Genomic DNA, 13,002 nt, shown 5'->3' on the forward strand with positions numbered 1-13,002 from the left:
TTTAACTAAAGTGACTAAAATATTCTTAATAAATGGTAGGCACTTCTATGAAATAGAACAAACATAAAGACATTCTTAACACTGGTCAATCAGTTCTAAACCATAAAATGTGACTGAATTAATCAACTTAAAGTCTATATTTATCATAACATTTTAAGCAGGGCACCTTTGTGAGAGTATCTGAGAAATAGTAATAAAATTTTTGGCAGCAGGAGCCTTTAATCCTTAGTAGGTAAAAGCATAACCTTGTAATAATTGTTTTTAAATGTAAGATCTGTCCAGCTAATTAGATGAATCAATTCACTGGCTTTGTCATATAAATGATTATAAAGTGAAAAACATAGATGATCATTAGCAAAAGATCTGAAATATATTTCAAATTGATTAAAAAGATGTGAGGAAGGGCTAGAACATATGATTAAGGTAGTCTACAAATAAAGCTGACATGACAATGAAATGATTCAGATATATTGCTATACCTTTCAGAAAATAACTACAATATATTGGGTACAGTAAAGTGATTTTCATGCATCCACTAAGCAGAATATATAGGCCTCATCCCAACCTGCATTGTAGTGGTGAGGAAATTAGAGATCAGAGAGCTGAAGTGATAATTCATAGTGCATCTGCAGTATGCATCATGTGGCTTTCATCTCAAGTATTTGATAAATATATAACTACTTCTTAGTGTTTTCATTTATACAGAGTAGACAATATCATATACCGAGTAAAAATTAATAGCTGAAAAATAATTAATACAAAGAAAATATACTTCTCATAAACCAACATCCAGCAATTGGTGCAGTATGGATCCTGTAACAGGAAATCCAATTTCACAGACACTGTATCATGTGTTCTCCCAGACTGCAGAGACCTTTTCATGTATCTCCAACATCCCAAGATACAAGAGGGAAAATGAGGAAGAGAACTGTTACCCAAGGCAAGAATTTACTTGGAATTCATCTATGGTGTGACACATAGCTAAGTTTAGGGGTGCAGCAAAGGGAATTTGAAGTGGCTCCCGGGGATCCATGGCTACTGGGATTTGCCTCCACATAATTGCCTGACTGTGGACAATATGTCAGATTTTTCTCTAGTAAATACAATATGGTTAAAGTCGTGCAGCTCCCACGGTATCTTACTTTACAGAGACTGCATCCTCCCTCCACTCTCAGGCTAGAGATTCTCTTGTTGCCTTGAGTAAGCAAGTGGCATGGTAAAGACCACAGGTGGTGAGGGGCCACCGAAGGCTGTAGAACAGAGCACTGTCTAGCAGTAGAAGGCAGCCTCCCACTGACTAACAGTGCAGTAAGGTCCTCTGCATTACAGCTGTAAGAAAATGAATTCTGCCAACAACCTAGGTCAGCCTTGAAGCATATTCCACTGTCCAGGCCACAGCGTGGGCTCACTGCTTCGTTGCATCCCAAGACAGACTTTGGTGCAAGATTCAACCACCCCACTCTTGTGCCCAACCACAAGAATCCATGAGGTAATTCTAAAGAGCTAATTTTATGACAATGTGTACAGCAATAGAGAAACTAATGCAGAAGGAAGATTCATGGCATGGCTCCAAGGTTAAGTCCATCCTGTCTTTCTTAGACAAATAAAAGTTAGAATGTCTACTAGAAGTATTGTAAAATAAAACAGTACTGCTGTGGTAGGCACAATAGCTCTCCTTCTAATGTCATAAAAGAGATAGAAAAACAGGAATCTCACTATAGTGAGCAAATGACTGAAATCATTTACACATATATGTATGAAATTTGAAATGTAAAAATGTAATAAAATTATGGTATCAATGTTCATGTTGTGCTAGTCCTGTTTTTGAAATTGATATGTTATAAGTAATTTAACAATGAGAAGCAAATTTCTCTTTACAATGCACTTTAGGCCTCAGAAAGACTATCATCTTTAAAAGACAGGCATTTTTGGTAATCTCCACTTTTCTGTTCCCATAGTTAGAATTCTTTTAACATCAACACACAAATGAAAGAAATGAGTTTAGCTATCTTTAAGAAAAATAATTCCATGGAGAACATGGAAAGCATAAATGAGGCTTCTGAGAGTTGTAGAAACTGAGGTTGTGCCACTTGAATGGAGGGCCCTGCGAAGGAAGCATAGCTTGCTGTAGATTGTGTGCTTTAATCTTTCGGGGCAATTTGATGAGTTCTTCTTACATGAGTTTTTTCAAGGGAGGTAGAAAGAATGATTTAGGCAAAAGTAGAAATGTGTTATCCCAAAGATATCAAGATATTGTATCAACCAAGAAAGCATGTGTTTTGTTTCCTGTTATGTCCTGTTAACTTGTGGTTAAGGTAATCATGTCTAATATCAGGGTCCTGTGACAACTGTTATGTTAAACTGAAAATATCATGGCTTACCTGTTGGAACCAAGCCAACCGCAAGCTGATAGCAGTCAATGATGAATTATTTTCTTGATAACAAGTGAATATGTATAAAGCTTTTCCTAGCCTTTTGTGAGAGCTTCTAGAATGGAGGGCTTAAGAGAACATACAAACCTAATATCACTAAATGCTAAATAGTTATCTTATATAAATGTCTCAGGCCTCTTAGAATTCCCATGTACAGTGGCTGTGGCTTTCCTGCTAATGCTAGGTTTTATAATTTATAATGTTTGACAGTTCCCCTAAGTACCTGCACATTTCTTGGAATTAAGTGAATTTATCATTATTGTCTGTATTATGATTCATACCCTTGTCTTGTGAATTATGAATGTCTTAGTCTCTTATAACAATATTCCAAGTGTCTAATACGGAAGGAAATAAAAAAAACTGACATCAGGCCACCACTAGTTGACTAAAGACGTTTTATTTCTTGCTCATTTTCTTTTCTGTGGGGGAGATGCAGGGTTAACACCAGCAGCCTTTATTGGTTTCAAGGACAAATAAAGCCAGTTTATCAGGTTGGGCTCCTGGGTCAGAGCCAGCGGACCTGCTCTGACGCTGCACGCTGCACTCGGAATCAGCTGACTAAAGAATTTTGCAGTAATCTAAAAGTTAAAAAGTATCAGTGAAATGTATTCGAGTTCACAATTTAGTGCCAAAACCTGAGAAAATGAACTAGGATTATTTATTCAATAATAATGAACACTAGGATTTTTTTCCCTCCTATATATGAAGTAAAAGAAGAAAAATGGTGTCTCTGCTATTGACTGGCATTTGCGTCTTCCAAAACTGCATCTGTAGAAACCTCAATTGCAAAATTGATGACATTTGGAGATGGAGCCTTTGTGAGATAATTCTATCATGAGATAGAACTTTCATGTTAAGTTAGTGCTCAGCATGGTCAGCACTCAGGAGGCTGAAGCAAGAGGATCATTGTGAGTTTGAGACTAGGCTGGGCTGCAAAGTGAGCTCAGCTGCAACCTACATAGCGAGACCCTGTCTCAAAAAAACTAACTAACTAACTAACTAACTAACTAAATAAATAAATAAATAAATAAAATTGATGCTCTTAAAAGACAATGAGAAAATGTGCCCCATCTTTTCCTCTCTCTCTCCCTCTCTTCCTCTCTCCCCCCACTTCTCTTTCTAGGCCATGTGAAGATTAAGAAACAATTTGAACACAATTTTGTACTTCTGAGATTCAAGGATTGTGAAAAATAAATTTAAGCCATCAGATTATGGCAATATGTTATAGAAACACCAATTAAGAAAGGTTTTTGGGGCCAGCCAAAGAGCTCAGCAGATTAAAGCACTTGCAAGCAGGCGCAGGGACCAGGGGTTTGATCCCGGGGACCTACTGTGCTGGCCTCACCCCTGGGGCACGCTGAGATGGCAATTGAGACTGGGCGTGGTGGCCCCCGGCCTGTAGTCTGAGCACTTACGAAGCTGTAAACAGGCAGATCACTATGAGTCTGATCTAGTAGTGAGACCCTGAACACCCACTAGACCCTTCCCTAAAAGTACAGAAAAAAGAAAAAAAAGAAAGAAAGGTTTCTTTAGGGATAAAAAGACAAAATGAACATTTAAATATAAACATGTCAACATTTTATTTCCAATTTTCTATTTAAAAACAATACAAAATTATTAAACCTCATGAAATTTTAAATAAATTATATCTCTAAAATATTAAAGAAAACATTATAACTTTATAATTGCACATTTCACTTAATCTAAACTCACTTATTTATATCATAATAATACATATAAATATTTAGCATCAAATTTGCTCTTTTAGCTGCTTTTTAAAAACAATAGTAAATAAAACCATTCCACTACCAATACATGACTTTAGAAAAACTGAATCTGGTTTACATTGATACAATAAAATTAGTAGTCCTACTAATGTACATTGTGTTATAATTGCTACACAAGTGCTGTGAAAATCATATTTTATAGAATACAGGATATCTATGAAGAGGGAAGCCACTAAGTCCAGAGAAACTTAAATCCAGTTCCAATTTCCCCTTGAGAGTTTGAGCCAAAGAATCTCTTCAAGACCAGCTGATTTCTATTGGTTCATCAAGAGTCACAGCATTAGCTCTTAGATCAATTTCTAATATCTAGAAAGAAAGTAAGATTAAAATTAATTTCTTAATCATACTCACTTTGGTCATATTAATAATGGCAATTTCCATTTAATTTTTCTCTAAATAAACATAAATAATGTTTTATTATTTATTATTCAATTCCAGGGCAAGATACAATTTTAGCAACAAGGCCACCAAACCTATCAATATTACTGATGAGGAAAATAAATTGCAGATAGAAAAACTGATTATCAAATACATGAAAATCTAAGATCATAAGCCAATTATATATCTTGATATATACTGTGATAGGGTTTCCAGTACTTGGAAACTTGGAGCTACTCATAGTTTTACTATCAGAATCTGTCCTCTTCCTTCCCTTAAACGCTAGGCAGTCATCCCCACCTAAGGCTTCAATTTGCAAGTATGGCTTCCTTGACCTCAGTGAGCAAGGCTTTCATGGGTTTACTGTATTGTCACTGATGTTTTTGTGTCACTCTCTTTGACTGGAGATAATCTCGGTGGAACCACATATGAGATAACAATAAATTTAGTCAAATAAGCAACTGTAATCTAACAGTCACCTATTTACATGATTTAATGAGAACTTACTGTCATTGTTCTTCTTCGTTACACTTATATGATTATCTGTGCCTTAGCTCAGAAAGCGGATTCAGTCACCAAGCATACAAGACAGGAAAAAGAAAACCAACTTCCCCCACAGCTTCTTATACATAGGACATTTTTCTGAAATTTTTTAAGTTTATTCTTTACAAGGAAGAGCAAATTTGGGTGAAATTAATATACCTTACTGTAAAATTTAAAAGGTAAGTTAACTGTCTTATTACCCAATAGCCAAGTTTAAAATTCATCCATTGAACACTAAAACCTAAGCTTAGTTCTTTTAAGCAAGAGATACACCATATCACTTTAAGTAGAGTTTGTTCATTTGTTTTAACTAGGGAGAGCTCTCTCTGGGAATATTTTTTATGAACATTATGGATATTTTAATCTGATAGCAAGATATTTTGATCCCACTGAGTGGCACATCCTGGCCATCAGCTTTTTTTTTTTTTTTTGTACATGCTTGTACAAGTCCACAATGATTACATCCTTACTGTGTGCTGCCTTATGTACATAACACATCTTAATCCATGTTTGTTTTCTTTGTGTTCCCTCCCTCCTCTTCTCTTCATCTTGTGAAACATTTTTGTTGTAACCATTATCTTGTGTTATCAGTTCAACTGTTCTGTGAGTAAGTTTCCCACACCTATGCCATAGGGTATCCCAGAAAGAGAAAGAAACTAACCATTCGTTCTTTTTCTTATACAGGAGCTCTAAAAGACTTAGAAAAGATTAAGTGTCTATAAATACTTTCTATGTTTAACTGTACTCATAAAAAACTGTCTATAGGCCCAGCAAAATAGCTCCGCAGACTAAGCACCTGCTTAGGCAAGTGCAGGGATCGGGGCTCCATCCCCGGCACCACATGCCACAACAGCCCTGCACCTTGGAGGCTGAGCCTACCCCCAAGTGTGTGGTGGTGCACACCTATAATCCCAGAGTTGAGGAGGCTGAAAACAGGAGGATCACCACGAGTCTGAGCTACGTAGTGAGAGACTGTACCAAATATAAGAAAGAAAGAAAGAAGAAAGAAAGAAAGAAAGAAAGAAAGAAAGAAAGAAAGAAAGAAAGAAAGAAAGAAAAAGCAAGCAATCTATAATTTTTGGTTAAAATGAATACATTTTAAATCATTAGGGCAATGATACAAGTTCACAAATTCTTAATACTTTAAATTTGTGTGGATATGTTTAGAAGCAGTGGGATAATAGTGATTCTCCTGTTTTCAGCCTCCCAAGCACTGGGATTACACATGTACACCACCACCCCAAGCTTCAATCGCTGTCTCAGCACGCCCAGGGCTGGGGCCAGCACAGCACACTGGGGATTGAACCACAGGCTCTGCGCTCTGCCTAAGCAGGCGCTTTTGTCCACTGAGCTGTCAGGCCAGCCCATGAACTCTTCAATCATGGAGAACTGATTTGCCTTTTCAGGATGCCAGTTTCTTGATCCACCATGGAAGACTGTGGGGATAAACCAGTCATGCTCTTACCTTAGAATTTTATAAATCACAAACATATTCACAAGAAGAAAAATGGATGTAAGATCCCAAGTTCTCAACTTTCATTTTACCAAGAAAGGACACTAAGTATACTGAACTACAATTTTCCCAACTGTGACAGAATTTTAACAACTAAAGGTTATCTTAATGTCACCATAGTAAGGAAGCCTTAATTCCATATTAAAGGAAAATTCAACTGCTCCGCAAGGCAGCAGCAGGACAATTTATAGAAGAAGCCTCCTCTCAGAGGTGCTCTGAGACCCACAGAGACTTAGGATTCAGACAGACGACTTACTGTGCTGTAAGCTAAGTTTCTCCCCCAATAGTTAGCTTGGTTCTTTCAAGTTCAAGTACAAAAGAATGTGTCCTCACACATTCATGCAGTATAGAAGCATAAAAATGGCCTCAAACATGTCAAAAACAGCTTCCAATTTGGCGAAAAAAATGCATACAAGCTGTTTTCTAAAATATGTGTTTGAAATCCATCTTTACAAGCCCTATATTTGCAGAATTTAGTAGGGGCATGACATTAAGATATTGTCTACTTGCCTCATTTTATTCAATTTGAAAGAAAAAGAAGGTTTTAAAACACTTGTTCAAATAAGAAGCTAATTACTGTGAATAAATACAAATGTATAGCATTATAGTAAATAACAATAGCAAATAAAAATCATTTATAGAATTGTAACTCTTTAATATGTGTGCCTTTTCTTAAGTCACTCACATTAATTGCTGCTTATTGGTAGTTGTATTAATTTTTCTTTTTTTAGGACAGGATGTACAGGGTCTCACTGTATATTTCTGACTCGTAATAATCCTCCTCTTTACAGCCTCCCAAATGCTGGGGTTACAGGTGCGTGCTACCTCAGCCAGTCTTAATTGCCATCTGTGCACAACCCAGAGGCGGGGCTGGAAGGGCACGCCAGGGGATCAAACTCCCAGCCCCTGCGTCTGCCTAAACAGGCACTTTAATCTGCTGAGCTATTTCGCCGGCCCTTAGTTGTATTAATTTTGAAAAAAAAAATGTTCAAATATATTTTAACCAAGACATGTGCAATGTTCAAATACACACTTTTTTGAAAAAGATTTAAGGCACTTTATCATATATGGATACTATCACATCAGAAGCTTAATGTAGTTTAAAATTGATTTTCATGAGTCAAGACAAATATAAGGAAGATTGATGTACAAATTATGGAGAAATGGGGTGTGGAGATGGCTCAGTAGAAAAAGTGTTTCCCTGGCAAGTGCAAGGGTCTGAGTTCAATCCCCGAGTCCGCCAAAAAATAAAAATAAAAAAAAATAAATAAATAAATTGTGAAGAAAAATGAAATGGAAATAACCATGCATATTTAGTGACGAGGTATATACAATATGAGAAAAATTACAGTTAGCTCAATATCATTTAGGCCTGAGAAGTATAAAAGGTTCACACAGATATTTTGAACAGCTACATTTTTAAAAAGTATTTGCCTGCCGGGGAGATGTCTCAGTGGAATAAGCGCTTCCCTGGCAAGCTCAAGGACCTGAGTTCAATCCCCGGTTCCACAAAAAAAAAAAAAAAAGTATTTGCTTATTTCACTTACGTCTTTGTCTGGAACGTCGGTGAAGTAAGGTGCCACTTTATTTTCATTATATGTCAAGGTAACTTCAGAGATAGGAGTTTTTTCTCTTCCCCATACATAAATATATCCAAGCCTCGTTTCTGTTTTATTTATGTATCCACTTTTCAATACAGTGCTTGTCAAAGTTGTCTACAAATAAAAATAAAAATAAATAATTTGAACTCAACAAAAATAGTTTTAAAAATCATTGTATATGTATATATTTCTTTCATTAACCAAAATATATTTCATAGTATAGTATATAATGTAAAATAATATATCTATAAACTTTAATAGACTATTTCATATAATAAACATGTAATAAAGTTAAAGATTCTCAACACAATGGCATATAAGTAATCTTAAATACCTTGTTTAAATTAAATTGCACCAATAAATACAGGTCTTTCTCATAGGTGTCTGTAGAGGAAAAAAAGTGATATATTTTTATTTTTTAAAGAATAGTAAACAGTATTTTTAATTTTCTTTTCTAGGTAACATGTTAACAAATTTTATTCATGAATTTATAATTAAAATCAAGTTGATAAAATATAGTTTATGTCAATGTTTCTATCTAAAAGTTATTATCGCCATAGAATCTTAATGCTAAACTTATTACGTATTTACTACTTATTAATACTTATTTAATAAATGCTTATTGAACACTTGTGAAAATCTAAATACTTTGCAACAACTACTTTAGGATATGTTACTCGTATTTCTTTTGTGCAAAAGAAAGTCAGTTCCAAGATAATTAAACTCTTTCAAAAGTGAAGTAACTAATTATTCTGAAAGTCTGCAGTCAAGTCCAATCTGTCCTGAGTTCTAAGACTGCTTAAATACATAAATGCATGCACTGACAAGATGGAAAAATGAAAGTCAAATGATGAGTGAAATGTATACTGGAGCAATATGGAAAAAGTCGCGTATTTGAATGCCCCCCGTGTTAGTTGATACATTGTGTCAACTTAGTTGAATCAGCTCAGGCAGATCGCACCATGGGGGCCTAGGCTTGCAGGTGAGCAGGGCCCAGGAATTGAGAAAGGCTTCCTGCCCCCTGCCTAGTTTCCTGCCACCCTGCACCGCTTCAGTGGAGAAATCCCAGTCTTCGGAGGAGCTTGGTCTTGGCAGCCCCGCCACTTTGGAGGAGCTCCGATCTTCACTGTGGAGCGCTGATCTTGGTAGGGCAGAAGGAAGAGAGAGGCTTGATGGACGCCGCAGCTGCTGCTGCTCCTCCTCTGCTCATCATTGTTTTCTGCCGCATGAACTGCTGTTGTTTGCCTTGGAGTCAGCGGAATATGGACTGAACCCTCCAGTAACTGTGAGCTAAATAAACCTTTCCTTCCTTCATTTTGAGTGTCCGGTATTTGTCCCAGCAACAAGTAAAAAGTAACTAAGATAACCGTTTTGCTTACATATGTTAATATTGTATTCTTTAATTCAATAAAAATAATTTACACCTCGTGTTTTCCTACGCTAGTGTTGCTATTCTGCTGTATTTCTCACTATATGTACTAATGTATGCATATTAAATTTAATATGTACTATGAGATACATTAGTGTTAATGTATCTGACTACTTTAACTTCAACATTTAAATAAACAATTTTAACTTACATTTTTACAATTATTTTTCAGCATAGAATTAGGAGTAAAAAGTAATGATGACTGGGGCTAGTTGTACATCATCAGATTTGTAAAATGACATGAAGACAAAAATCTGATATTAGTCAATGGCATATGTATATTTCATTAGGATAGGTAGGAGAATTAACATTTTACTAAACTGTAACTTTATGTAATTAGGCCAAAATTTGCCTAATTTATACACATTTTACGACAAGTTTATATTTTTCATCTTGTCTGCAAAATTATGATGTGACACAAAATTCAGAAAAAAATTTTTAAGGAAAGAATACTAGCCAGGTGTGGTGATATAAAATTCCAACACTTTGAAAGACTGAATCAGAAATATTGTGAGTATTGAGCTCATCCTAAATGATTCAGTGGCTTAGTCATACCTTGATTAAAAATATTAAAAAATAAAAGATGCTGGAGTTGTAGCTCAGAACAAAGGCCCTGTGTACAATCCTCAGTACCAAGAAAGGATGAAGGAAGGGTAGGAGAAAGGAAAGAAAGCAGGGAGGGAGGCAAAGAAAGATAAAAAGAAAAGAAAGGTGGAAAGGAAAAGGAAGGAGGGAGGGAGGGAGAGAAAAAAGAAAGGAGGGAAGAAGAGAGGGAAGGAAGGAATCAGATGGGCATCTGTCAACTACATTGGTGTATTTTTTTATGAGAGAAAAGTTTGACAATTTTCATCTAAAATGACAGTCTAAGTATTTCCTCTACATTATTGGTGATATTTAGTCAAGAAATTTTAAGAATTAATTTGAAATACTCATAATCAAATATGTTAAATGTACTAAGATTGTGAATATTACATAATAGGAAGTAATAATTGTTCAGAAAAAAATTCTTCTTTTATTAAGGGATCAATATTGAATTATACCATTGATCATCAGTGATTAAGAAAAGTTAGCCATGAAACTTGAATAGCGTGAAGATTATACCAAGATATTTCATGTGCATATGATTACAGAAAACAATGAAAAATAATTTTAAGAGGCGGTTCATATATTTATCTGTTAGAATCAATTAATTCAACTTGTAAATTAAGACATTCAGAGAATCCTAACAAGGATGTACATGATACATAAAACAGCTTTATGGGGAAACTGTGCACAAATTAAAAGTTTGTACAGTAACATAGGATGTGATGAAAAAGAAAGGCCCCAGCTTTGTAGAGCTCCATTTAATATGTTAATAATGCTCAGATTTCTCAAGAACTACCATCAGTGAGCTCCTCACCTTTGAAATTCCAAGAGGTTCCCCTCTATCGTACGTTTGCTCAGTAGCATATGATTCTGACATATCAACTTTCTAATATATTTATTAATTTGACTTATTTAATGGTTGCCAATTATTAACTTGAATGAAAATACATGCATTTTTTTCTATTATTGAAAATTCATCATCTGTGAATAGTTTTATTATGTTACAGAAAACCAGCACATGAGAAGTTCAATTAATTCTTGCTACTAATGTTTGTCTCAAGAAAAAAAAATGAGATGTCTCTCCTGGGGTACAGCGGACACTATTGATGGTAATCTTTTGTTTCCCTTCCTGTTGGCACTTTGCTTAAAGGCAGAATTCTGGTTTTCTTCTGCAACCAACAGAATTCATTCACATCTATCCACACTGTCCTTGGTATTTCTGGCGCCTGTAGGAGAATGCTTACAGCTGGAAGGTTAGCTATTCATTCTCATTTGATGAACTAATCATGGATGATATAAATGTAGATCTAAATTTAAAGACATCTTTTTTTAATTATTTATTTGTGTGTGTGTGTGTGTGTGTGTGTGTGTGTGTCTAGCTCAGCCCACGGGGGGGGGGGCTGGCTGGCATGTGGTGCTGGGGGATTGAACTACGGTCCCTGTGCTTTATAGGTGCTTTAGACCACTGAGTCATCTCACCAGCCCAAGATATCTTTTCTTAAATGTGAATGTTCAAACATAAGCAAACATACAAGCCGGTGAGAACCACACAGTGCGGAGTCCAAATATACCTAATCTGTTTTCTGGCCTCTGTCCTTTGGAGGCGTGCTTGTCATCAGTTTATCCAAAAGGGTGTGGCTGTCTGGCTAGTTGATATCACAGGAATCAAGAATCTCTTTGTGTGAATAGAGTTGTGTTAGCTTCTACTTTAGGTCATCCTTGCACATGCAGATCTCTTAACTATTTATGCATTTTTTCAGGGATTAAATATAAGTAAGATGTGAAGGTAATCTGTAAATATTTTGGACACTATTTATCTAAGTTATGTCATTTAAATTTTAAGCTCTATTAGATGCTTTAAATAATATTGAGTACTTTGTACTCAGCTTCTGAAATACAGTAATATACAGCATAAAACTGACATGTAATGACATGCATATCAATTATATTTATCTTTTAGATGGAGTGCTTACCTATACTGTCTCCATCATCCCAAAAGAGGGATCCTTGTGCCATCTGATCATCATCCGCAGCAACAATGAGCTTCATATAATTTGTTCGACTATAAGAAACACATATTTTATCTGAGTTTATAGAGAATTATGCTCTATGTCATGTAACATTCATATAAATATCCACATGAACACAAATAAGAGTAGTATTTAAATAAAATGTAATTTCACTTAGACAAGAAAAATTAAGAATTCTTTCTTTTGTAAACTAAGGAATGACATCAATTATTAATGATATCATTGATACCATAAAATTCATATAATTTATCATATTTAGAACAAAAATTTCTCTCATTTGTTTCGATTTTATGAGTTTAACTACTGTAACTGACAGAAGTGGCCACGTAGTAATTAAAACTATATTAATTTAATTGATATTCTTCCTGGGGAGCTAGTCCTTGATCATTAAGCATTGCTACTTTAATAACATTTTAATCACTTGTAACTCAAGTCTTCATCACAATTCTATATATAAATCACTACATTATCATTGGAAATTACTGAAAACCAACATGAAGCCATCAAATTCTAAGTCCTATTTATATAATGAACAGTATCTTCAAGCTGGTGCTTGTGAAGTCCTTTTTGTGAAGCAAATATTTCATGGCTAAGGGTTTCTCAGACAAATTATTTTTAGCTTTCTACCTTTGCCAGTCACAAATATTGAAGGATCTACCAGCAAGGACCTTTCTAGATATTCATAATCTTACAGTTCTAGTTTC

The 13,002-nt window shown here is 35.2% G+C and overlaps 1 protein-coding gene across 1 annotated transcript in view; it reads right to left on the minus strand.

The window, feature by feature from the left end:
* Positions 1 to 4,082: 4,082 nt before the first annotated feature.
* Positions 4,083 to 13,002, minus strand: part of Si (sucrase-isomaltase) — a 102,850-nt gene continuing 93,930 nt past the window's right edge. The window contains exons 43-46 of the mRNA XM_023706259.1: positions 12,242 to 12,330; positions 8,589 to 8,638; positions 8,201 to 8,368; positions 4,083 to 4,525 (exon numbers count right to left, since the gene is read on the minus strand). Coding sequence (XP_023562027.1) covers positions 4,457 to 4,525; positions 8,201 to 8,368; positions 8,589 to 8,638; positions 12,242 to 12,330 — 376 coding nt within the window. The 3' untranslated portion in view covers positions 4,083 to 4,456. The remainder of the gene's footprint in view (positions 4,526 to 8,200; positions 8,369 to 8,588; positions 8,639 to 12,241; positions 12,331 to 13,002) is intronic.

The sequence above is a fragment of the Octodon degus genome, unplaced genomic scaffold, assembly GCF_000260255.1.
Source record: "Octodon degus isolate 3935 unplaced genomic scaffold, OctDeg1.0 scaffold00247, whole genome shotgun sequence".
Lineage (NCBI taxonomy): Eukaryota > Metazoa > Chordata > Mammalia > Rodentia > Octodontidae > Octodon > Octodon degus.